General features: G+C 54.7%; 1 protein-coding gene across 1 annotated transcript; it reads right to left on the bottom strand.

The window, feature by feature from the left end:
- Positions 1–578: 578 nt before the first annotated feature.
- LHX1 (LIM homeobox 1) lies at positions 579–8,848 on the bottom strand. The gene is made up of 5 exons (XM_075994393.1): positions 7,319–8,848; positions 5,175–5,401; positions 4,802–5,079; positions 3,316–3,481; positions 579–2,949 (listed from the first exon to the last, which is right to left on the bottom strand). Exons 1-5 carry the CDS (start codon positions 7,486–7,488, stop codon positions 2,570–2,572), a joined length of 1,221 nt encoding a protein of 406 aa, XP_075850508.1. The 5' UTR covers positions 7,489–8,848; the 3' UTR covers positions 579–2,569.
- Between the last annotated feature and the right edge of the window lie 16,822 nt (positions 8,849–25,670).

Genomic DNA, 25,670 nt, shown 5'->3' on the forward strand with positions numbered 1-25,670 from the left:
ATTTTTATTTCTGAAAGAACACTGCCAGATTCCTCCCTGATAGTTTCCCCCCATTAGATAAGCCATCATATGGATGCAGTGAAATATTGCTTATTTTAAAGCCTTCTCTGCAGGAAAGATAAACTTGGCGGTGTCTTAACAAAATATGAAAACAGCACTGGAAATTACATGCCATTTAATGTAAAACTTTTGCTTTTTTAAATAAGGAAATAAATAATCCAGACTGAAATCTAGGTGATATGGAAAAGAAATTCTGGAACTCTAGTATTGTCTGATTTTAACACTCATATACACCCACATAGGAGTATTTCATAGTAGATAAAATATTCAAAAATTTTCCAAGTTTAATGAAGGCTTGGAAAGGATTGAACTACTTTTCAGAACCTATTGGCAACTCCCAGTTGATATTTGATTTCTATATTAGTTAGTTTTGTTCAGCTTTCAGAGAAACTTAATATGTATCTTGTGCCAGACAAAATAGTTTCCTTCTAGGGAACTTCAAATGTGACAAATACCATAAAACAACAATTTCATATCAGTTCTGTGAAAGGGATTAAAGTATTTCATTTCTAACTGTACTGCACATTCATTTTACGTTATCTTTCAAACCACCAAATTAGAAAGCAGGATTATCTATGGGAAATGAATTGAAACTGAAAAGGACCACCTCTAACTATATATTTACAAGTATCTGACATTCACAAGCCTGGTTTTACGTGTGCAGGGAGATGGGGAGAAAAAATGCTTTGTATCTCATGTCTAATCAGAGACCGGGACCACTTGTTTTTAGCCATGGATTTGATTTCTATTTCAAATTCTATATTAACTTATCAGCAAACATCTCTTCAACTGTATCAGTTAAATCCACAGAATGCAAATCTGTAGTTAATAACAGCAGGAAGCCATGGAGAGAAGCTTGGCTGGCATTAGCAAAAGGGTTCAGCCACAGCCAGAGCAAAAACGGATCTATCAAACCAATCCTGCCTCTCCTTCCTCCTGGCTTCTGAGGGCCCATTCCACTCCCCATTAGGGCTCCCCTCTAGTTGTTGAAAACATCGAATAACACACCAATTATCTAAACATCAGATTTTCTATTTTTATTAAAAACTCACAAATTTATTCAACATGTTTTCTTTCATACAGTGAATGGTCTAATATGCACTGGAGGTCACACAAGCTTAGGTTTATTAGAACAATAAAAGACATATGAGAAATTTTAATATATAAAGAAAAAAGTAGCAGCTGTTGACTGCATATTTGACCATAAAATTTAAATATTTTGGACTTTTATTTTAAAGACACAAAAATAAAACCTGTGTGGGTCTATATAAGTCATATTAACAATTCCATGAATGTTCAACAGGACTAAAAATTAGCAAAGATGTTTTTTTTTTAAACCTTGTAACACTTTTTTTTTTTTTTAACACTTTCTCGGGTTGCTGGTGCCAGGCACCTTTACAGTATTTGTGCTATAATTATTCTATTTGGCAACTGTCTGAATATCATGTTTTCTCTTTGCCTCGTGTAAACAACATCTTTTTACATACTAGCACAGTGAGCCGAAAGCCCTGCAAATCTGTCAGAACATCTATAGGAAAAGAAAAGGAACAATTTTGGTTGATTGCTCAAAACATTTTGTTTTTGAACAAGAGGTTTTCAAAACAGGATATATTAGTAAAACACTGAACTCCTGAATTTAACATTATACGTAAACAGTTGACTGTTTTTAGTTCAATAGTCTTTTTTTTAAAACTTTCTGTGTGTGAAGGTAGAACACTTTTCTTTGTACAGCTGATGTTCAAGTCATTTTACTGAGAGGTCTAGCTGGAGACCGTCCTATCCAGAGTGTCCATGTGTGTGTGCGTGTGTGTGTATGTGTGTGTAGAGTTTTGTGAAGGTAGAAGAGTTGATACTGAGGGCTTTACATTTAGAATTTTGCAATTTTGGCAAAACAAAAACCAAAAACCCAGATAGACAAAAAATATATATATAGTCCCACCTGATGCACAGCAGGTCGGCGTTTCTGAAGCTATAAGAGTTTGTTGTCACTGTTGCTGAACTCTGAGACAACACTAAGAAAGGGTATCCCAGAGCTAGAAACCTCTTGGCTGGCCCGGGAGTGCCCCCGGCCGCTTCACCTCCCTCGCCCGACTGCGCCGCCCCGCCTTCCTCCCCAGGGCTCCAGGCTGCTCGCGGGGCTGCGCGCCGCCCGCGGCTGCCGGAGACGTCTTCCCGCCTCCCCGCCTGCCAGGCGCTCACTCCCGCGGGCTCTGGCCGCGGATCCGGGTCCAGGTGCGAGGTGGGGAGAGGTCTGCCTTTCCCTTGGGGAGCCCCAGTTCTGCACCTTGCCAGCCAGTACGCGGATCCCAGTCCCACCTCGAGGCGATCTGGATCCCATTTCTTGTGCCCCTTTCCCATCGGTCTCCCCAGACGGAGAGTGGTTCTCAAGGCTGCAGTAAGGAGAGGGTGGGGCTTGCTTTTTAGAGTTTTTTTTTTCTTTTTTGTATTTTTCTTAAATAAAGGTTCATTTCTGTACAACCACGAACTCCGCGGACCCAGGGAGACCCCGCTACCACACGGCCGCTTCGTTCATTTCGGGGGGATGGGACAGGTGGTTCCCATAGCTCGTCCCGCCATTGACTGACAGCGACGAGAAGGGCGGGCTGGGCCCGAAGACCTCAGCCGACATGGAGTGCAGAGGCCCGGGCAGGCTGGGCTCCGGACTGGGAGAGTCCCCAGGGGGATGCGCCAGGATGTCGGTGAACCGCTGCGCCTCGCTCGACGGGTGGTGGCCCGGCAGCGGGTGCTCCAGGCCACCCAGGGGCGTCCCGGACGGCCCAGACGACGGCACGAAGGGTAGGTCCACTGGCGTCTGGGCCTGAGAGGAGGGGGGTCCTTGCGGGAAGAAGTCGTAGTTGCCCCCGGGCCCGTAGTACTCGCTCTGGTAATCTGCGGAGCGGCGGGGAGGAGGATGTCAGGCGGGACACGAAGGGCGGAAAGGCGCGCCCCGAGCGGGCTGGGGAGGGCGACTCCGGGAAGCAGGCGTTTGTGGCGCGCCCCAGCGGGCCTGGGAGCGCGAGGAGGCTTGGCGCAAACCCAAGAGCTGCTCCTTACCTGCCCGCCCCCCTCATTCAGGGTCGGGAATTCTGCCCTGGGTCTCACCTCCTCCCCTTGCTTTCCTCCCCAGCCTTGGCACTTTTCTCCCACACGCTCCATTTCTTTACAGAAAGCGAGGAGTGCCTCCCGCGCTGCCACCCGCTTCCAGCGAAGCCACCCCCGACCTGACCGCGCCCCGCCACTCGGCCGCGCACCCACCTCCGTAGAAGGAGAAGGGGCCGTTGGGGATGAGCTCGCCCGGCTCCAGGCGGTCCACGAGCGGCCGCATCCGGCGCGGACTGCGGAAGAAGGCGTGGCGCCGGGCGCCCAGCGCGCTCAGCTGCTTCATCCTCCGCTCCTTGGAGCGCCGGTTCTGGAACCAAACCTGAAGCACACACGCCGCGGGGTGAGGCCGCGGAGACTCCACCCCCCGACCCCGGGTGCCCAGCCGGGCCTAGCCTCTCACCCTTCCACTGCCCAGCTGCCAATTCCGGGCTCTGTGTGTCTGTCTATGTGTAGGTAGTGGGGGGGGTCTCTGAGTAGGACCACGCGGGGCGGACCCTGAGCCGATAGTGAGCCGGGTTCCTAAACAGAGCTGGACAGGCCGCCTTGTCCGACGTGAGGCAGTCGGGGCGCGCAGTCGCGTTTTTTCCAACAGACACTATCTCAGTCACAAGTTCCGGGGAGGGGGGCTGTACACACAGACACTAAGCCTCTCCAAACTAGTGTCAGACACACACCGAGCTTCCATTTCATGGACTCGTGAAGGGCTCTCCCCCATATAATAGTGACAAAGACACATAAACAGCCCACTGTTGACAGTTTCCCAACCATAGTGACACCAAAACCCACAATCTCCTTTTCACACGCACACACAATCTCACACTGCCAAACATACTTATCCACAGCGTCTCACAGATAGTGACACAGACACAACCTCCCATGCGTGCACACAGGTTTGCACAGCCCCTCTAGGCCTCAGGGCTCCCCCACAGGGCTGCCTGCACACGTGTGCGCCTACACACCGAAGCTCCCAGGCTCATCCACCACAGCCTCCAACGGCCTGCAGGCACCGTGGACCGGACACCTAGGATGGAGCCAGAGACTCTGGCTGGCCGGAAACACAAGTGATCTCGCCTCCTCCCAAAGCACAGACCCAGCCGCCCCCCCAATCCCATTCAGACACTTTGAGACACAGCTGACTCTTGCCTGACCACCTCCCTTTCAATCCAGGACCACCCCCTCTCTTTGGAGGGGAAGTCCCTTGATCTGGAACTGGGGCAAGATACCCACAAAGTTGGGGTTGTGCAGAAGCCAGAGGAACTGACTGACTCCAGTGGACACTGAGACCTCTTCCTTCCTGCCTAACCTGAAGTGCGCGTGCAGAAAAAGGGGTCTCAACTCTGGCCATAGTGTTCAAGGATGCCTCTACTCCAGCCTCATGCTGAGCACCCTGCCCCTCCCCCTCTGCTGCCACTATCATGTCTGTTGGGCTGGGAAGAAGAAGGATCTCCAGATGCTCCAGCATCACAAGAGGTTTCAAAGGTCCAGCAGGGTCAGTGTGTGTCTGAGCACCTTTCCCTCCACCCCCAGTCTCCACGGACTCCCTCCCCTCCTCAACTCTGGGCTCTTCCGGGCTCAGCCTGGGTGCCTAGAGTGGCCAGGTGGGCGTCTGGGGGACGGGGTGGCTCGCCAGGGGCCTGACCTGAATGACTCGCATGTTGAGGCCAGTCTCCTGCGCCAGCTGCTCACGGATATGGCGTGTGGGCTTGGGCGTAGCGGCGAAGGCGGCCTTCAGCGTCTCCAGCTGCTTGGCTTTGATGGTGGTGCGCGGTCCCCGCCGCTTGGCACCCAGGTTCTGGTCGTCATTCTCGTTACTGCCCCCTTCCTTGTCCGACACGTTGGCGCTCTCCGAGTCCTTGGCGTCGTCCTGTGACGGGTCTTGGGAATCCGGAGACAAACTGGGGTCACTGCCCGTGGTGGCTGAGAAGAGGGAAGGGAGCGGTCAGCAGGGGCCTTGGCGAGCCTTCCTCCCCGAGCCCAGCCTGCCCCTCGCGACCCGGGAATTGGGGCCTCACCCGAGTGGAGGCTGTTCTCTTTGGCGACACTGCTGTTACTTAGGTAATCCTCTTTGCAGACGAACTTATTCTCGTCGATGATGTAGAGCTCCTCACCGGTGGAGAGCTGCTTGTTACACATCATGCAGGTGAAGCAGTTCAGGTGAAATACTTTGCTTCGCGCTCTCCTCACCAGGTCGCTAGGGGAGATGCCCTGCGCGCAGCCCGCGCATTTGGTACCGAAACACCTGCAGGGGTTGGGGGGACGGGTTGGCGGGTTGGCCAGGGGCAGGGGGAGACAGAGGCCGGGGAAAAGATGGTAGCGGGAGAGAGAGAAGTAGAAAGTGGAAGAAGAAAGACAGAAGGAAGGAAGGGAGAAAAGAAGGGGAGAAAGCGCGCCAAAAGAAAGAGGCAGCATAAGGATGAAACGGGTGAGGGGGCAGGAGGAGAGAGCGCGGGGCAGCAGGGAAAAGTCAGGGAGGAGATACACACAGTTAGAGCGAGGGGCCCAAGCTGCCCTCTAACCCCAGCCTCAAACCCCAGTGTTATCCCAGAGGAAAGAAGAATCTCCGAAGAAGTCGACAAGACGGGCGATCGGAAAGGAGGACTGGGCCACTTATTTTCTGATTAGATTCAGAAAAGTCAGATTGGAATTAGAGCTCCGTATGAACGCATCCGGAGAGCCGCTTTTCTCTCCTAGCGCCACCTTTTAACTCAAAAGGACCCGCGCGCCGGCGGTGGTTTGGCGAGGTTATCCGCGGTTGGTAAACAAACAGCGGCGGAGAACCCGGGTAGCGGTAGCTGGGCCGCCGCCACGTTCGTGCCCAGAGCCTGGCAGGTTGGTGCAAGCGGGAGCCCCGGCGGGGATGAACCCACTCTAGGCGCCCTGCCCCGCTTTGCTGAAGCCAGGCCTCAGGGACCCACTGGCAGCGGGTACGGTTCGCTGCCCTCCAGCTATGATCCAGTCATTGCCGAGGAAACCCCGCGCAGCTGGCGGCGGAGGCTCAGAGGCTCAGCCCGGGCTTCCTCTGGGCATTACAAGGGTGCACGGAGGTTTGCTCCGCGGTTCCCCAAAACCTGAGCCACACATCCTGGAGCGGCATTGGAGACAGCGTGTCCTGTCCCTCTGGGCAAAGCGGCCCGGGTGGCTTCAATCCCTCCTCTTCTGTGTTTCCTAGTTTTATCTATCACCACAAACTCTGAGAGAAACAGAGACTAAGTCAGCCGAGTAAACTGGGAGATTTCAAATCCGCACAGTGAAATTACAATTTGCATTTGCGCCTGTTCTTTTCCATTGACTTGTGTGTTTGTGTGGATGAGGTGGCAAAATAGTGCGTTTAAGACATTATAATTAAAATGCTAAACGGAGGAAGGGACTAGGGAGAAGTCCTCCGGCTCCAACAAGCGGGGTCTGGGTTTTTCCCTGGGTTTCAGCAAGGAGGTGGGGGTCTGTGGCTGGCAGTGCCTAGGAGCAGAGCCCGCCCCTCAGAGTCAGAGGCGGCTTTGGGCCCAGGCCGAACCACCCGCCAAGCCCCAGCAGCCGGGGAAGCAGGAAAAAGCTCGCAGGCTGTGCAGCGGTTTGCCCAAGTCTATGCTTAAAGGCCGATCAGGGGTTCGCGTAGACCCCGGGGTATGCCGGATCGGCCTTGACGCCGAGCTCTTTCCTGCCGCTGCCACGACAGATGGCCTGGACACTCCGCGCAAAAGGCTCCGCGGTTCCCGCCAAGACCTCTCAGAGTCAAAAAAGGCAGTGGCAGGGAGCGAACCCCGGCATCTAAGCTCAGCCTGGAGGGCAAGCCACCCGGGAGCCCGGGAGAAGGCTGCAGAGCTTGGCTCCGGGAAAAACCCGAGTGCAAGCTAAAATGCCCAAGGCTGCCCTGTCTCTTCAAAGCTTGAAGGGCTTCTGGGCCGAGGCGGACTCAGACCCTTTCTTCCCAGGCACGTGCAGCCAAGACCAGATCCACAGTTTCCAGGACGCAAGCAGGGCAGGGTACCGAGCGCCCAGCGCGCCAGCTGGCGAAGAGGCGGGCGCTTGCAGGACTTGGCTGCCCTCTCCAGAGGCAGCTCCTAACTCGGCCGCCGGGCCACGCTGACCTCTGATCCAAAGCCGGCCGGGAAGGGCCCGCGGGGAGGGAGCAGCAGAGGCGTGGGAGGGAAGTACTCACCGGAAGAAGTCGTTCTTGCAGTAGAGCTTGCCTTCCCGGGAGAAGCACTTCTCCGTCAGGTTGCATTTACATTCACAGCACTGGACGCACTTGACGTGCCAGGCCCTGTCCAGCACGTTCAAGAGAAAGCGGTCCAGGATGGGCCTTTTGCAGCCGGCACAGTGCACCATGGTCTTTGGTTTGATCTGGTCTGGTGAGGCCCGGAGAGAGAGGGACAAAGTAGAGCCGAGGGGATGACTCCCGAAGATGACCGGCACGAGCTCCCCAGCCCCTCCAAAAAGAGGAGGCAAAACCCGCACCAGGAAATCAAAGGGGGGAAACGAGGTTGGTGGGGGACGGGGGGCGTCTCTGTGAAGTGTGCAGCCGGGAGTCCCAGGGCTCCGGGGCGGAGCGGCACCGCCTCAGCTCCCGGGGCGAGGAAAAGGAGTCTCAGGAGGGCGAGAATGCGACCCTTCTGCCCAGAGCCCGCGTAGGAGTGAAGGTCACCGAGAACGGCGGCGGGAGTGGAAATAAATAAATAAAACGGAGACGGAGAAGACGACGACGACTCGGCGAGCTGCGGTTGCGGGGAAAGCGCTTCTGAGTTCTCTCGGGCTTGAGGTAGAGCTGTCAGAAGTCAAAGTGCATCTGCTTTTGTCGGGGTATGAGGGCGAGTGTGTGCGTGCCAGGCTGCCCACCACTGGGATTTCCCCCCTCTTTTTAAAAAAGAAAAGGAAAGAACAAAACGGGTAGAGAAGCTTTGGATCCTAAACTGCCGGCATCGCGCAGCGGGTCGGGACGCGCCGGGCGCCCGCGCTGGGCCTGGGGGAGGGGGCGGGGACAGGCCGAGGAGGGAGGGAGGAAGGGGAGGGTTGGGAGGAAGAGCTTGTTGTTGACTGCTGTTGTTGCTTAGGTTTCCCCCCTTTTGGAGAAGTGTTTGTGTCAATCGAAAACAGAGAGGGACAACTCTGGGCGGACGCAGCCAGGCGCACTCGCTCGCTCCCCACCGCCCCAGCCCAGTCACCTCGGCCGGTGGCCGGCCCGGCGGCCTCCGTGTCCTCGGGGCGGCCCTCCCAGTGCCTGGGCTCCTTCGGGGAGGCTATACAGGCTGGCTCCTCACCGCGCCTGGCCGTGCATCGTGGCTCCAGTCACAACTCGCGGCCGCCTGGGCGCGCAGCCCCGCATCGCTCGGCCCACGCTCCGCTGCCTCGGTCTAACCCCACAGTCGCTCGACTTTCTTTCCTTTTGCCCCTTTTTCCTTTTCTCGTTGTGGTGGAAAATCTGGGTTTCCTTTCTAGCCTCCTTTTTTGTTTTTGTCTTTTGCAGCGGGAAGAGTCGGGGAGGAGGGGGGCAGCTTGGAGAGCTTTTTGAAAATGTCCTGGTGTAGCGGCTACAGTAGGCCGGCGGCTGGAACAGCTCGGCGCGGGCCGCCGCTGTTGCCGCCTGGGCCGCGGCTTGTTGCTGGCTCTCCCCGGGCGCGCGTCCCTCGGTCCCTGGTCTGCTGGCCCAGTCCGCCGCCCCGGCGCGTCTCTCCCCAGCTCCGGCGGCTCGGTCACTGCTCCTGGCTGTTGGCTGAGCTCTGGAAGCCCCCTCGCCTTAATGCAGCGCCCGCCGACGTCACGGCGGCCTGTGACCAATCAGCGCTTCGCGGTCCCTCTGTAAACCATTCTGCATCCCCCGGCCAGGGAGAGTGCGGGGAGACCGCGTTTAGAGGATCAGTGGCGGCGGCACCCGCGGCCCCGCGCGACGCGGGCGGCGGGCAGCGCGGTGCCTGGGCCCCTCCTGCTCCGGTAAGGCGTTGTTTTCGGTGGGAGGGACTGAGAGAGGGCGGGAATAGGCGCAGGCGGATGCCAGAGTTCTGCAGGAGAGTGGGGATAATCCCAAACCGAGCCTTGGTGAAGGTTGGGGTGCTGCCGGGTCCCGAATCCCAGGCGGCCCCACTGCACCACTTGGCTTTGCAGTTCAGCGGGTGTTGGCATTTTCCCCCCTTGCTTTCTTGACCTGGAAGTTTGTCTACCGCACGGCGCGCGTTTTTGAAGGGGGAGGGAGTACTTGGCAGCAGAATCTCCCTCCAGTCTCTGTGTCCCCTCCCCCAATCCATCCAAAGTCCACAGGGTCCGAGTCTCCGGGAGATCTGGGTGTCCCTCTCCCGCAGCGGGCTCTCGAAAAGTTCAGTGGGGCGGTTTCCTGGTGGGGGCGGGGAGACCGGAGGCGCGGCGCCCGGGAGGGGAAAGGAGTGGGTGGGGAGCGCCTCGGGTGAGGAGTTGCAACCCTGGCGAGAAGTTGTGAGAAAACTGTGATCCGGAGACATCTTTTACATACAAAAACAAACGACTACGCGGGAAGCCGCGGGGCTCCCGGGGCGGCTGGGGGGTGGTGATAGTGACGGTGGGAAGCGGGCAGGAGCGGCGGTGCCCGGGCGCCACGAAGAGGCTGCAGTAGATTGGGGTGTGCAGTGCACGGGCAGAGTGTGCTCAGCTGCTATCCTCCCCTTTTCCAGGCTTTGGGCTGGCACCGGCTTCCCCAGACAACAGCAAACCATGCCCTCCATAGTTCACTCCTTGGGGAGCCCCTAACTCCCTAATTCCGCTCTGGGTATGGACTCGGGACCACCACCCACTTGGGTGATTGCTCCCAGACTTGGTGGACAGATCCGGGTCTTGACAGCTTTGCCTCGGAGAGTTATTCTAGTTCCTTGGAGCACTCAAGTCAAACCTCAAATGGTTTCAACCGCATCATTTCTAGGCTTAACTGGAATTTCTCCGAAGTGAAGTCTGAAGGCAGGGCTAGGCGGTTCCACTTTTGTTCCCCATTTTTGTTTTATTTGGGGGGTGGTGGTGCTAGAAAGGCACATCTGGCCCTAATATGGAAGGAAGGAAGGGTGGGCGGTCAGCTAGCAGTAGCTGGTGTTTTTGGATTGGCTTTTTGACCTCACTCGCGATACAGGGGTGAGAATTTCCACGTAGGGTTTGAGAGCTGAGTGGGGGGAAATGTCGGCGGAAACGCAGTTGCAATGAACCTGGGCTGGCAGGGAATCCGGCTCTGGAAATGACATACCCTCTTCGGACGAACTGGGAGGTCGCTACAGCGAATTTGATGTCTGGCGCCCCGTGGGATTGTTGAGTTTTACGGCTCTGCCAACGTCCCTTTCCTGACTCCACTCGCATTCCCGACGCCCGTGCAGTCTCTACCTTGCCGCCAGCGTCACCTTTTCATTGGAAACCGAAGCCGGCCGGCCGAGGCCCGCAGTGCGACTCTTTGGTGCTCCGCCCCGTCCTGACCTTTGGGCGCTGGGCCCCTAAAGCTTTCTTCTCACTCCCCTGCACATGCATACCTGGTCTCGGGCTCCCAGGTGCTGGCCAGGGCAGCGCAGAGGTTAACTCGCGTGCACCAACTCCCCCTCCCCGCCACCAGTCCCTCTCAGTCCGGGGTTCAGGGCAGGGCAGGGCAGGGCAGGGAATGGGATGGAGGAGGCGGTTCTCCGACCTAGCTGGCATGCTCCATGGGCTTGGACTTGGCTTCGCGCTTTGCGCTCCTCCTGCGGACCCGACATTTCCTGGAGCAAGCCGACCCGTACCGGTAGTGTCCTGGCACCCCAGCAGGCGCTAAGAGCCGCATAGCGCCGGGTCCTTACTTTCTCCACCTGGACCCGGAGGCGCCTCCCAGCCCGCTGTGCAGGCTGAGGCCCGCAGGGAGGAGCTGGTCCAGCCCAGCAGCCCTCACCTCTCCCTACCCCAGCTGCCCGGGTTCTCGCTGCTAGCGCCCTTGGCTCAACCGCCTCTTTCTGGAATCTATAGTGGCCCCAGCCCCGGGTGGCTGGCCTCCGCCCCTGCCCCAGCTGGGCTCCTTCTCATGCAAAGCAGAGGGGCCATGATGGGGTAGGGGACGGTCGGTGGGGACCTACAGGGCCACAGCTGGACCTGCCTGCCGGCCCTTCTCGAACCCACCGCCCGCCACTTTTCTCTGGTGGGCAGTAGAAGGTTGCTCCATCCTTTCAGGGGTGCAGGGACCTTGGGACATAGATGTGGGGGGAAGAGGGTGCCTCCCCACAGATGGGCCAGCGCAGTTGGGGGCGAGGGCAGGACTCTGGCTCTAGGGCTTGGGCTCTGCTTGTTGCGGGGTCCAGATGGCGCAGTAAACAGGTCCATGGGCGCCAACCCTGGCGCCTAGGAGGGCGTCTGGGAGCGCAAGGCAAGGTGCACCTCTTGGCTTCTGATTCTAGGTTTAAAGTCCAGATTTAACGCGTCCACGCAGACAGTACACTAGACTAATGTTGTTGTTTTTCGTTTTCATTGAGCTTTTATTTTAAAACATAATCGGTCGCAGAGACACGGAGAGAAAACTGACCGAGCTTTCTAAATTGGCCTCCGAAGCCGCTCAGCTCAGTTCTTTATTTAAACCAATGCCGGTCCAGCGGTGAGCGCCAGCCTTCCCTCCTCACCTTCGCCGACGCGTCTGCGTCCTCAAGTACACAAGCGCTTCCCTACCCGACGTCCTCCAAGTCACACTGACCCACAACCACTTACATCGCCCCAGGACCGTACATTCTCTGGAGGAGGTGCCCTTAGGGTCATCTTCAGGGCAGGTGCATCGCTCAGTGGCCGCAGAATCTTTTCCACCCCTTTGCCAGGCACCCTCGGAAAAGGCCCCAAACGGCCCAGAAGCGGCCAGCACGGACTAGCTTTCTCTTCTGAGAAGCTCCTTGAGGATCACCCTGAGAGGAGGGAGCCTGTCCCCGAACTGGGAGTGGAGAGAGTTCTGTCAGCCCTCCCCAGTTGCCCTGCAGTTTGGGGATCTGAAGGCGCCCCCTCCCGCACACGCTTTCCTCCCGCCGCCTCCGCGGTCCCGAGCCCCACCTCCTCTCCTTGCCGCGACGTTCCCGAGTGGATTGCGCGGCCCAAGGACCGAGCCTACCCAGTCACCGCGGCTGCTATTGATCCCGAGAGTGGCGGCCGCCCCTGGCGTCTTCCCTCCTCTCCCATCACGCTTCTGTCCAACCCACGCCCCCCAGAAAAGGGCCGTTAGGTCGCGAAAGGAGGCGCCTGGGGCGGAGCCGGCCTAGGTGGTTGCTCTGTGCAGAACCGCGGGCAACTGCGCGCCCGGCCACACCCGTCCAGGAGGAGAGAGGAAGGAGCGAGCCGAGAGCATCCCAGGACCTGCCCATCCTGGAGGCCCAGCAAACTCTGCACAGACTCGGTGAGGACGCAGTAAAATGCGACGCAGGGAACTGTTTGGCCGGGGGTCCCTCGGATCTGATCGCCAACCTCTCCCACCCTCTCCTTCCCCTCTCGTTCTCTTCTGACTCAGGTTGCCTTAACCTCATCCATCGCTCTCTGGTGGACATGATCCACTGTGTTCAGTGCCTTACAGTTTGTATCACTATCTTCCCTGAACCGCATAGTAAGGGGATTAGGGGTGGGAGAGACGGATTGTAATTGTTTCCGTTTCTGGGGCTAGAAGCCCAAGTTAGGGGCTTGCCCGAGATCCCTCGGTCAGCGCACTACTGAAGGTGAGAAGTTGAGGTGCGGGGGCTCGTCACCTTGCTCCAGTGTGCACTTTGCCCCTGGCCACGTTTTCCAAGCCTGGAGGGCCTGGGCGGGGGTGGGAAAGGCAGGGACTGCGGGGCCAGGAAAGGGCAGCATCCGGCTGGGGCGTCACGGTGTGCGCTCGGCCTGGGTAAACAACGCTGGCTTCCCACGAGGGCTGGAGGGACCCTGGGCATGGCGGGGGGTAGGACAGCGAGGTCCAGTGTGGTGATCTCAGATGCAAGTCAGCGCAGCGTCGCCGAGCAAGGACAGGAGGTGGATAATCTCGGAAGGGAGAGGGTGAGCTGGAGAAGAGAGAGGAGAGAGACAGAAGTAAGGCGAGAGGGACAGAAACCCCGAGGAAAGAAGAGAAGGGATGTGGAAAAGCAAGCGGGGATAAAGGGAGGAAAGATGTGTAGGGAAAATGCTTGGAAGAGAGGAGAAAAAGAAGCGGAAAAGAGACCCAGAAAGACATCCCGAAACAGAAAAGGCGGCGGGGAGAGGCGCGGAGCCGAGGACCCGGGAGGCGCCGCGGGGGCGTCGCGCGGTCGCGGAGGGGGTGCGGCGCGTGGCGGGCGGGCTCGCAGCCGGGAGAAAAGGAGGCGGCGTGTTTGGTGCGCGACTCGGCGCCCGTGGAAAAGCGTGTGAGCGGCTCTGGGCAGGAATCCAACAAATAAATAAAACGTCTAAGACGGCGTGACAACAATGTGTATTTGGGTGCGTGCCCGTGTTCCTCTGTCTGAACACACATTCACACCCAGTAAGGAAGACAAACGGGGCTCGTGCCTCAGAGTAATTAATCCTCGCGCTAATTGACTCTCTCCCCTTACCTAATGGCGGTGGTCACTGCCGATATCTGGAGAGATATCAAGTGGAGGGAGGGAGGGAGAAGAGAGGGGAACCCCAAAGCTAACAACCTTTGGGACTGGGATTGAGTTTCTTTGGGACTTGGCAGCTCTAAGCCCGCTCTCCCCCACTTTTTGGGCAGAGTTCAATAGATGTTGCTCCTTGCCCCTCCAGGTTTGGGCAGCATTAATAAAGATCTCTTCAGATGAGGGGGACCTGGTTACACACTCTGAGGCCCTTCTTCAGGCCTCTGCTTGGGGAGCTCAGTCTCAGAGGCTGAACCCCACCCCCTGCACATTTCTTACCTCCAGGCAACACCAAAGCTCCCACTGCCCTGTCCTTCCCCCAGGGGCCCAGGCCCTGCACCTGCCTCCTTTCAGGTAACTACTGCTTACCCCTCCCGGGATCTGGGATGTGTCCTGCAGTCCCACAGAGCAGGTAAGGCTTCGAATGGGGTGGGTGCAAGGAGAGCATCAGAGGGATGAGGTCAGGGCGAGGGTGGGGGGAGGCTTCTAGAGACAAACTCACCCAGGCACAGAAGCACAGAAGGGAGTGGTTGCCACCTGGCAAGAGTGAGGCCTCCAGGGACAAAGGAGGAAAAAGGTAGACACTGTGTTGAGTGTGTGGGAGGGCAAGGAGGTGGCCAGTCTCGACCTGTGTGCCTATGAGAGGGACAGCTCTGGTCTGTCTGTGTTAGTGTGGGGAGGGCCCCCCTGACTCCCCAGCAGTTCTCAGCACCCTCAGTTCTCAGGACTGGGGAGACAGTGTTGGACCCCATGGGCCCCTTGCTAGCTGAGTTGGCTTGAAGGGGTCCAAGGCCCACAGTCTGTCTGGTGATGCAGCTTTGAGGCTCTGCTCTGGGAGGTGAATGTCAACTCTCACCCCTGCGAGGTGGCATCTTTGCTCTGTTGGCCTCCTCAGAGGCTAAATAAATAAATGCTGAGATCTATAAACCTCCCAGCCCAGGGAGTAGAAGGAGGGAGGAAGGGCACCTCCCTAGAAAAAAAAAAATCCACCGCCCGCCTTCCCCCAACTAAACATGTTTTTAATTGTCCCTTGGGAACATTTGTACATTTGACCAAAGCAAATCCCCAAGCAATCAGGGCAAAATTAGTCATAGAAGCTGGTGGTCCAGGGAGAGTTGGGGACCCGGAGAGGGGAGGCAGTGGCGATGGCGGTGTGTTTGAGAAGGTGAGAAACTTGGCTCCTTCCTCACTGTCTCTGTCAAGCTGCAGAAAGAAAGTGAGCGAGAGGAAGAAAGTTCTAGAGGAAAGAAAGAGAAGGGCATATAAAAGGCAAATCCAAAGCAGAAAGGAAAGAAAGTAAAGAAGAAAGAAAAAGGCGGGGAGGGGGGAGAGACTATAATAAAAGAGGGTGAAGGCGGCCCCAGGAGGCTGGGCCTCGTCCCAAACCATCCGTCTTCATTGTCTCCGTGTGTGCAAAGGCAACTCCGGCATAAGGAAAAGCCACTATTGGAGCCGCGGCTTTATTTTATATCCTATACATCAGGAGGGAGGCAAAGCTTTATTTTCGCCAAGAGACAGATATTTTATTTCTCTCTTACGGTTTTATGTGTGAGAGATGTCAGGTTGCCACAATGGATGGCTAATGCATAGGCAAGAGGAAGCCGTGTTGGCATGCTGTGTGTCATGGGGTCTTGGGGGGGTGAGCGGGCCTGGGATTTAGGGCTGATGGGACACTCTGGGGGATTTCTGCTAAAACATCTCTCTTCATAAATCCAGAAGCATGGTCAGCTCAACAGGGAGAAGAAGGAGTTTTAGAGGGAAAAGAGTTGGGCTTAGTAATAATCGAACACACAAAGGAACCGCTTACCTTCCAACAGGCTCGGGCATCGGGGGCACGGCAGCCTGGTGGAAATGCAGAGACCCACGTCCAGACACACACGTGCCATTCACGGGGAAGTGTTCTCCTGACACAATCCAATGTCAGTTTTGCTTCCTTTCCCCGTTGTATATTTTTCCACCTTTTTCCCCCCTTCACCAGAAATCTTTTTTAACCTCCTCAGAGCCTTGGGGGAAAAGAGCCATTAATTTGCAAAGCATCTGATCTGTGAAAGGATCAAGATGCCTGTTTTTCACCGCTAAATCCAATGTCTTGAGTGGACACACATGTGCACACACAGGCCCATCACGCTGTGAACCCTTGGGAATGTAGGTGCCAGATTTGAATCCAAGCAAAGCCTCCCTTCCCCTACCCCCGGGGACCTGCAGCCGAATTAAGCCTTAGATCCCAAACTGCATCATGTTCCTATTTCTAAATCTGGAGAGAGGTGGTGAGGCGAGGGGGACAAAGAAAAGGGGAAGTTTGTTAATTAACATGTTCTGTTCAGGTCGTAGAGGAACCATCTCTCCCACTCCCACTCCCCCAAGGCATTCCTTACGGGAGCTGCTTTTATTCAGTCTCATGTCCTACTCTTTTAAATTTTAGATGTCTTGGTTCCTATCTACTGTGGAACAGAATGGTGACCGTGCCTTTTCCATCGTCTCAAAGGATTGAGGGCAGCGCAGGATCCCTAGACAATGAGTTGTGGGGACCCGGGCACACTGTCTCTGGCCTTTGGGGAAGACGTTTAACGTTTCTGGGCCTCAGTTTTTCCCATCTGTAACACCAGGGGATTCGGCTAAATGATTGCTGAGGTCCCTTCCAGCTCCGACCTCCTCTGACCGAATGAGATAATGTGTGAAAACACTTTGCGAACGCTAAAGCCGGACGGATGCCAGGGATTATTATTACGATTCTAATCAATCCTCTTTTCTCCACATGGATCTTGGCTGTTTAGCGCCAGCAAGCAGGCTAAAGAGGACCAAAAGCGGGAAAGCTTAGCAGAGATGGAAAAGCTCTGTGCCGTGGATGGAAAAAAAAAAAACCCTGCATCTCCAGAAACATTCTGTCTCTGCGTGCCCCCTGAGGCCTGGTGGGAAGGGGTGGGGGAGAAGGAGGAGGCCTGACTTGGTGTGACCCATTTCAGTCTACATGGCGACAGAGAGCGTATTTCTTCAAAAGCATCATTTGTCTCCAAGTGACTGACATGGGAACCTGATGGGGAGGCGATTTGCAATTGTTTTTTTCCAGGAAGAAAGGAAAGAGCAAGGTATAGCTGATTAGCAAGTTAATTATTTCAGTACCCCAAGGGTTCCAGTGTGGTGGTAAGTTGTCCGGCCCTGGTGTAATTTCACAGTCCGTGCATTTCCTGGTGAGCACCTGGAGTGCCTGAGTCTGTCTCTTTCTCCATCCACCTGCCTCGCGTCTTCCTGACACAGCAGCAGGGGCTGGGGAGGTAGAAGGTACAGGGCACACGTTCAGCCTCGACTGTGGCCTACCTGATGCCATCTACCTCCGCTGAGTGTTTAATTATCTGGCCCTTTCTTCTCCTTTTTTTTTTTTTTTAAATCTCTTGTTTAATAAATATTAATGAGGCAGGTCACCAGAAAGAGGAGTTGCAGGGAGGTTGTTTCCCCAGACTTAACGTGGAAAGAACTGGGTTTGAGAAGCCCTTCTGCCTCTCCCTCCTAGACCTGGCGGCTCTCTAGTACTCATGTTCCGTTTCCCACCTCCGGCCACCACTCGTCCTGCGGCAGTTCCTCCAATCTGACTTCAAGATCTGATTTCTCCTTGGGGGAGGAGTGTGTGGTTAAATGGACACCTCCCCTCAGACGGATAAGTTGGGGATGTGAACATTAGCCTCAAGAATTAACAGCTTCTGCCGCTGTCTGCTCTCTGGAGGCTGGTAGGGCCAGCCCCCTGCCGCTCCTTCTGAGATGGATGAGGGGAGGGCTGCACAGTTTACTTAAGAGTGGTCCCATCTGCTCAGACTGGCCTTTCATAAGGGGAGGGATTTATGCAGTGTCCTTGTGCACAGACCTGGGATTTGGCTGAAAACCTTGGGCCTCTGAGAATATTACTGAACGCTAAAATGTTCAGCCACGGAGATGATTCATGATTTCGTCTGCGTGGACAGGGTGTGTGTGTGTGTGTGTGTGTGTGTGTGTGTGTGTGTGTTGGGGGGGTGCACTTACACTGATGAGTGCTTTCCACCCATCTCACTTCAAATCCAAACATAGGAAACTCTTTTCTTCTGTATTCACTCAGGAGACATCCCACGGCACTGGGCTCCGGTGAGCCAACTTCCTGACTTCAGCAGTGTGAAGATGCTACGACATATTCTGGTGCTGGCATTCAGCTGTCCCCCAAGCAGGTTGGCTGATATCCATGCTGATCCCTGGAGAGGGGCCTGAAAAGACAGTTCTGATGACTTCATTGCTGGTGGCAGAGGATTTGGGGAGCAAGGGTGGGAAGGGTGAGTCGAATTGCTGTTTAAATTGGACTTGGCCCCCTTTACCGCCTAGTCTAAGGTGTCTCAGTAGGAGGAAAGGTAGTGAGAGAAACTTAGAAGCCAGGAAAGCAGGCATAGGGAGGGGTTCCTTGTCTTAATCCGGGTACTGTCATGCCAAAATGAAGCCCAGAGATGGTTAAAAACAGATTCCTAGAGAGCAGAGCTTTGAGGTTCCATGTGGGATCGCGGCCTGACTCTTGGGAGATGAAGAAGTTTTGGGCAAGTTTGGAAAGACCTGCAAGCGCCATTTGTTCATAATCTTTGGGGGATAAATGCAATGTCTCATCGCTGCCCAGTGGCTGCTAAGGAAGCCTTCTTAGCTTGTTTGTTGCTCATTTGTGGTTCTGCCATCTTCTCGCTCATGTTCCAGTTTGGTCTTGTAGAAGAAGACCAAGCCTTCCCAGCTCTTTAGTTTTTCTTTTCCCTCTGGCTATCCATAAGTCAGCCAACATTCTAGTCCGCTGGTCGGCACACAATTTCGGAAGGTGAGCTGGCAGGCCCATCACTATGTGTGCAAGGTTGTTGTTGTTTGGGCCCCAGGAAGGATATAGTTTCAACACTTACGAGAAAGAAAAGCAGGGGAGCATTCCTGTGAAATCTTTCGATGAAGAATTTACCATTTGATAAGTGCAATGCTCCATTTCCTCTTTCTGAATGAATAACTTTGTCAGTTAACGCTGAGGGTCTGCAGAACCTATGAAAAAATGCTTCCTTTGGTCTCCCTGTTTTAACACATGCTGGGGCATGGGCCTTCCTGTGACAGACTGGGGAGGGGCAGACACATTCCAGAGACCAGGTCTTGGAGTGTTATCTCTTCGCCTACCCCAAACCCTCACCTTCCACTTTATCTGTCTTTACTACACATGCAGAGACCTCCTGGAGGAGTGTGAAGGGGTAGGTTTTAATCAGGTTTGGGGAAGGAAGGAGAAGAAGGTGAGCCCAAAGAAATATGGGGACAGTTTGAGGTTTTTAAATGACACTTTTCTGTTATACTACTCATATGTTGTGTATTATATCCTACAAATTGTGCATTTGTTGTAGTAGTCTACAATGTATGTGTGTGCTTGCCAAATGCTGCTTGGCCAAAACAGTGTTAAATAAAATTGTAAGAAATGCTGCCAGGGCCTTGCATGGGTTATTTAATTCTATCAATGATAAACAATGTTAATGTGTAGCATCTCAGTCGGCACAATATCATGTTTCATTTATATATGCCGAGATATATTTAAGCATGAAAGATACAGTTTTCCGACACATATATTTCCCAATGATTACTTAGGAGAAATGTGATAGAAACAGCAGAAACCTTTCTCTCACACGTAAACCTGCACCCTACACACGCAGACTGCCAGTCACACTTAGTCTCATGGGCAGCCAGCCATGTACATATTTTCATATACGTGCCTTTGCTGGTAAATATAAACGTAGCTTTTGTAAATGTAGATTTAGCTTTGTGTATATGTACACAATTCTGGACACATGAACCAGCACATACATTGGGCAGCATTTCAGAGTCTTTGGTGCATTTACACATATTTTCTCACACAATTACGTATACTGCTGCAGAGATGGATGCTAACATTCAACATGCATGTCATCCTGCACGTGGATATTTACATGTACACATGGAAGTGCTCTAACCGCCAAGTGCTGATGTGCCCAGAAGGATGTGTGCCCACTTGCAGGAGACTGCTGTGTATCTAAATGTGCATCTATGTACATGTGCACTTTTGCACACACACACTTACACATTCCTCCACCCCTGCTCTGGGGAGTACATAGACATTCACTGGCATGTTCCATATGGCCATGGAGCAATAGCCATGGTGGACAGTTTTTGTACTGGGACCTCTGTGCATTTGCCCTATATGAACCCTGAGGCCTTCAGGATGGGGAGCCTGGAAGAGCAGGGTCAAGATGCCAGCCTCTCTAGCCTCTGATGAAAATAACATGAAAATGTGGGGGTGGGAGAGGGGGTTGGGTAGCTGGTCTATGCAGACAGAAGTGCCTCCAAAAGAGTATCAATCTTTTATTTGCTCATTTAACAAACATGTCAGAGAGGTAGATAAGAGTCAGGATACCTGATCAGCTTCTCTGGTCCTGGTTCTGCTACCAGTTAGTTGTGTGAATCTAGGCAACCTGCTCTCTGGGCCTCAGTTTTCATATCTGTAAAGTCTCAACCTAGATGGATGGTTCTCAACCCTCAATGCACAGTGGAATCTTCTGGGGAGCTTTTAAGAAATATAATTCTTGGACTCCACCCCAGAATGATTAGACCAGATCTCTGGGAGGTGAGTCCCACCATCTCATTTTTTTTAAACCAGCCCCCATCAGGTGATTCTAAGTTCAACCAAGGTTGAGACCCATTGGATCTCCAAGAGTGTTCTAGCCCTAAAACTCTATATGCTATGAAGGACCTTTTATATCTGAAGCACCAGGGCACTTTGCTAAAAGTTATAAATTTGCTTGTCATGCAAAGGTCATAAAAAGTTACTAAAATGATTCTTCATTTAGGAAAAGAATAATTTTGAACAAACTACATTTATCCTGGAAAAACTCATACCTGCATTTCCAGCTGTTTCTTTGTTTCCTTTCCAATCCCTCTCTCTCTGACTCACTCGTCAAACATTAATTATATGCCATATATGCAAACACTATAAGTGGGTACCTGATAAATGTAATAGATGCCTCTGCTACAGAGACAGATTTCCTGTCTAGCGCCTCCCCCCACCTGTTGGATGGCGTAATATTTTTAGCAGGGTAAATGAGAAGGCACAGCCCTCAGGAGGAACGTTCTCTCCCTCCCGCAGCCCTGAGTCAGAATCCAGCCCCCAGGCCCGTGCCCCAGTTCTGGAGGCTGGTGTGGTGGCTGAAGAAAGCCTTGTGCTGCGGGTCCTAGAAAGCTGCTCTCAGACCTGGGCCTTTGGGAATCCCACATTAATATTCTCCAACAACAGTCCCCCAGGCAGGGCCAGTCCCCCTTGAAAACAAACCTGCTCCGTGGCCGTGCCTGCCAGAAAAGGTTGAGCCAGGCAGAGGCATCTCATGCTCAGGGGCCTGAGACCCTCTCATCAGCTCCTGTTTGCTGCCTGTTTCTCTGCTTACCTCTTTATTCCCCCCACCTCCCTTTTGTTTGATCTCCTTCTTCCCTGATGCCATACCAAGGTAAGCCTTGGCCCCCAAGGGGCCTGCACACCAGGCAGGAGAGGTTGCTGGTCACAGTGGACACCTCGGGCCATGTCCAGTGCCCCTTCTCCCTCCTCCCTCCTTCTCTTGCATGGAGGTTGGGCTTGGTGCCGAGGAGGGAGCCCTGGGGGCAGCACAAGGAGGGAGCCCTGGGGGCAGCACGGGATCCTCAGACTCCAAACCCAGATCCAGGGCCCAGAGCTCAGCTTCCCAGGCCTGAGCCCCTTCCCAGCCCAGCCCCCCTTGAGCCTGGGGAGTGTCACACCCCAGGATGTGATGGATTCCCCAGGCACCTTCAAAGGGCTCTGCATTTGTTTGCAAGGCAGACCTTGAATCCTGCTCTGGTCATAAATGTTGTTTATTTTGACTAGGACCTACTGAAAGGGGACTGGGGGTGGGTGGGGAGGGCAAAGGGAGAATTCTGTGGGGAAGATCATAAAACCATTAGCAAAGCAGGGCTTTTAGGGGTCACAGGATCATAGACACTTTCTGGCTGGAAGGAGCACAGGCCATCAGGAAGGTCAGAGATGTCCACTTCGTCAGCAAAAGGCCTTTAGAGGCCACACAGGGCTAGGGTGGGGGGCTTTGGGCCTCTCTTAGGGGGACTATTTCTAGAAAGTGGATATAAGGTATGGGGTCATGACCCCCCAATAACCTTACACCAGGCGGGGGAGGCCAATAGTTGCTGAATATGATGGATTTGCCCTGCTGGTGGGAAGAGCCAGTTGCTTGACCCCATAGAAGAGACTCTTGTTCCAGGCACAGGTCCGGGCACAGGTCCTGGGGGAGAGTCTGCTTCACTGTCACTCACAGAGCAGCCGGTGTGCACCAGTACCTTGCTCTCCAGTACCTTGTCTTCTTTAACCTTCAGAACAGTTCTGAAAGAGATGTTTTTATCTCCATTTTGCAGATAAGAAAATTGAAGCTCAGAGAGGGGAGGTGGTTTGTCCAAGGCCACACAGCAAATTAGTGGTCAGGCTGGGATTAGGCTTTAAGACGTTGGGTTCTTTAAATCTAACCTCCTCCCCATCTCCCTCTTCTCCACTATGCACTGTGGTCTGGTTCCCTGCAGCCAGAGAGACAAAATAGGAGGAGGGCTCTGGCCTGCTCTGCAGAGAACATACTCCCATAGATCCAGTCTGTAGCCAGGTAACAGTCTCAGCTTTCACTTGCTGTGTGACTCAGAGCAAGTCCCTTCATCTTTCTGAGTCACACCTTCCAGGTCCACCTGCAGACCTGGGGTCTTCAGGAAGGTGAGGGGTGGTGGGGGGGGGTGGCAAGTTGATCCCCTCTTGGGTATAACGGTTCAAGTGGGTAGGAGGAGATGAGACTTGGCTTGGCCCCCAGACCGGACTCAGATCACAGAAAGACACCTCAAAAGCAGGCGAGGCAAGGCTGGCTAAGATCCCTGCTGAGCACGCAGGAGGCGCAGAGCCAGGGCAGAGGCAGCTTAAGGAGCGGTTCTTCCCTGATCCCTTGGCTGTGTAATCCAGTTGCTCAGAGAATGGAAAATCCCCTTCTCCTCCACTGGCCCCCTCCCCCACAAAGGCCTCCTAATAGGCCTGCCAGCTTTGGGGCGCTAATCTGCCCAGACATCACTCTGTGAGCAGGCTGCCTGAGGTCCCAATCCCAGCCGCCCCTCAGCGGGACACAGGGAGGCTGGGGTGGGGGTCCGGGGAGCTGGGGCATCGCCTGCAGTCTGGCCTGCTCAAAGGATCAGAGAAACAAGCAGGCCTCTGTGCCGGGGGACACTTCAGGGATGGGGACAACAGCCCAGGACTGGACGGAGGTGGGTGGGAAGGCCTTGTCCCCTGGCAGAGGTGCCTTGGGCGGGTGTATTATTAGGCAGCCCCATCACTTCATCCACCCGCTTCTTTCATTTTTATTTAAAGACTGGCTCCCTCCCAGGCACCTTTGCCTCCCCCACCCCCTACACTTTCACTCATCCATCCACGCGGCCGCTGACAGCTGCCCTGCGGGTGAACTCCTGATCCTCCTGCGGCTGGAGCAGCACGGAGGGGCTCAGGCCAGAGCGTGCCCCTCCGCCCCTGCCCTCACACTCACCACTGGCTCGCCGAAACAGGGCCACCCTCGTTCCCCTGAATCAGATGAAGAGAGAAGAAAACAAGGGAGGTGGAAGAGCAGGCAGAAGGACCAGGAGAAGGATGAAAAGAAAGAAACGGTGAAGAGGGGAGAAGAGGAAGAGAAAATAGAACAGAGAAGCAGGCAGGGAAGGAGGAAATGGAGAAGGAAGAAGAGAGAGAGGTAGACATCGAGTACAAGGAGATGGAAACATGGCAGGAGAAAGGAAGGAAGGAAGGCTGGATGGAGAAAGGGCGGGAGTGGGCAGAGGCTGGGGAGCACTCCTCGGGGCGGGAGCGGGAGCCGAGCCTTCCCCGCACAGGCTGAAAGGAAGCCCGAGCTTGCTCCAGGTGTGAGGGATGAGGCTAGATGGAGCCTCCTCCCCCAGCTCCCACCTCAGTGAAGGTTCATCGATATGATGCTATAGACCATGGCGATGGCCATCCAGGCTGTAATCAACACTTGGGGTGGTTGGGATTGTAGGACCGGTCAGATGGAGCCCTTCCATCCCTTCTTGGGAAGGTGACAGCTCCCACCCTGGTCTACATACCACACCAGCCTCAATTGGCCTCGCCTCTGGCAACATCTCTGTCCCGCCCACTCTCTTTGGTTGCTGTTGGGAATTGGTCCTGCTTGTTGGATTTGATGTTATGGGGCACTGGGCCTGAAAGGCCAAGTACGTTCCATCCCATCATTTATAGATGGGAAACTGAGACCTGGAGAGGGGAATAAACTTGCTGATAGTCACGTCGTGAGTTGATGGAGACCTGCCTTTCTAACCTTGAAGGCTGAGGGTGAGACAACAGCCACAGAGGAAGGAGGAAGAGGGGCAGTGTGGTGTCTCTGCGGTGAGCCCAGCATTCGATCCCCTCTGCCGGGAACACCGCCACAGTGTGTTGTATCCTGGAGGAGGGAAGGCAGCTGTGGCCACGATGGTCCCATATTCTGAATACCTACTATATTCCAGCTTTGGCATACATTACTCTCAATAAATCTTCACATCTATCCTGTTGGGGATATTCTATGCTCTGCATTTACAGAGAAGTAAAATAAGGCCCAGAGAGGTGAAGTAACTTGCCCAAGGACACACAGCTAGGAATTTGCGCTGGGGTTTGCTCAAAGACCCTGCTGAATCCCTTATGCCAATGGTCTCCAACCTTTTCTGCACCAGGGACCGGTTTCATGGAAGACAATCTTTTCATAGACCAGGGGTAGGGGTGAAGGTGTCGTGGCAGGTGGGGTGAAGAGCTCAGGCGGTGATGCACGGCTTCTTTCCTAACAGGCCATGGACTAGGACCGGGAGCAGGTCGTGGCCCGGGGGTTGGGGCCCGCAGACTTATGCGATGCTCTCTCTTGGGTGATGACAGCTAATGGTCTTCTGCCCTACCCAGTTCCTACTCCCCCTCCACACACATCCTGAGGATTAGATTTGAGATCCCCTCGTGCCAGCTGGAACTGATGCTGTCAGGGAGAACCCAGCTGGGTGGATCCCCCGACCATGTCCCCCTGACTCCCTCCAAAGACCCCACAAGGACAAGGGTAAGGTCCCCTGAGGCTCTGTGTGATTTATCTGGTGATATTGTTATTTTATGGGATGGGCCAAAGAGATGTCAGGAAGCAAGTTCGCTGTAAATCTCCTTCCTCTGCTCTCTTTCCCTCTGTGCATCCCCTCCTGAAATTTATGGTGAAATCTGTTCAGAGCTAGGGACTTGGGGCTCGGGTTCAGGCTTGGGGTGGGAAGGCAAGGGGCAATACATCTTCCTTCTCTGGGATCTGCTACATGTGTGCGTGCTCCATCACAGGCCTGCAGTGTCTAGTCCACGAAGCCCTTGTGAAGATCTCCACGGTGCTCAAGTGGCACGTTGCCTGCGCTGGAGGTGTGTTAGCAGCCGGTGGCCCACGTGTGCCTCCCTCACTGGTGGGAGCGAGTTTCTCAATCAAGCCAAGAACCTGGGAGCATAACCCGCCTGGGAGCCGATGCGTGTGACCCCTACACACAGACTCTAAGGCCAGGAAGAAGGGGAGGAGGGGTCCCCATGGAGCGGCAGGTGATAGAGTAGCTGGAAAGGAACCTGCTCCTGAGTCCTTTTCAAGGAGCAGGTGGGAGGGCAGCTTGAAATCTGACCCCTGCCCCCAGGGAGTCAGGTTTGACCTGTGCTGCAGATGCTGCTACAGGGTCTGCCCCTGGGGGTGAGCTCCCACCGAGAGGGTGATTGGAGGCTGGACACCATCTCCCCCTTCACACCTCTCCTCTCATGGTGGGCTCTCAGGGCTGCCAATGCTGGGCTGTTTGTCCTGAGCGGAGCTCGGCCAGCTGCAGCCAGAGGCCTGGAGAGCTCAGCCCAGGGAGTGAAGAGATAGGAATGAAAGGGCAGAGGAG

Source organism: Microcebus murinus, chromosome 18 (genome assembly GCF_040939455.1).
Source record: "Microcebus murinus isolate Inina chromosome 18, M.murinus_Inina_mat1.0, whole genome shotgun sequence".
NCBI classification, from domain to species: domain Eukaryota; kingdom Metazoa; phylum Chordata; class Mammalia; order Primates; family Cheirogaleidae; genus Microcebus; species Microcebus murinus.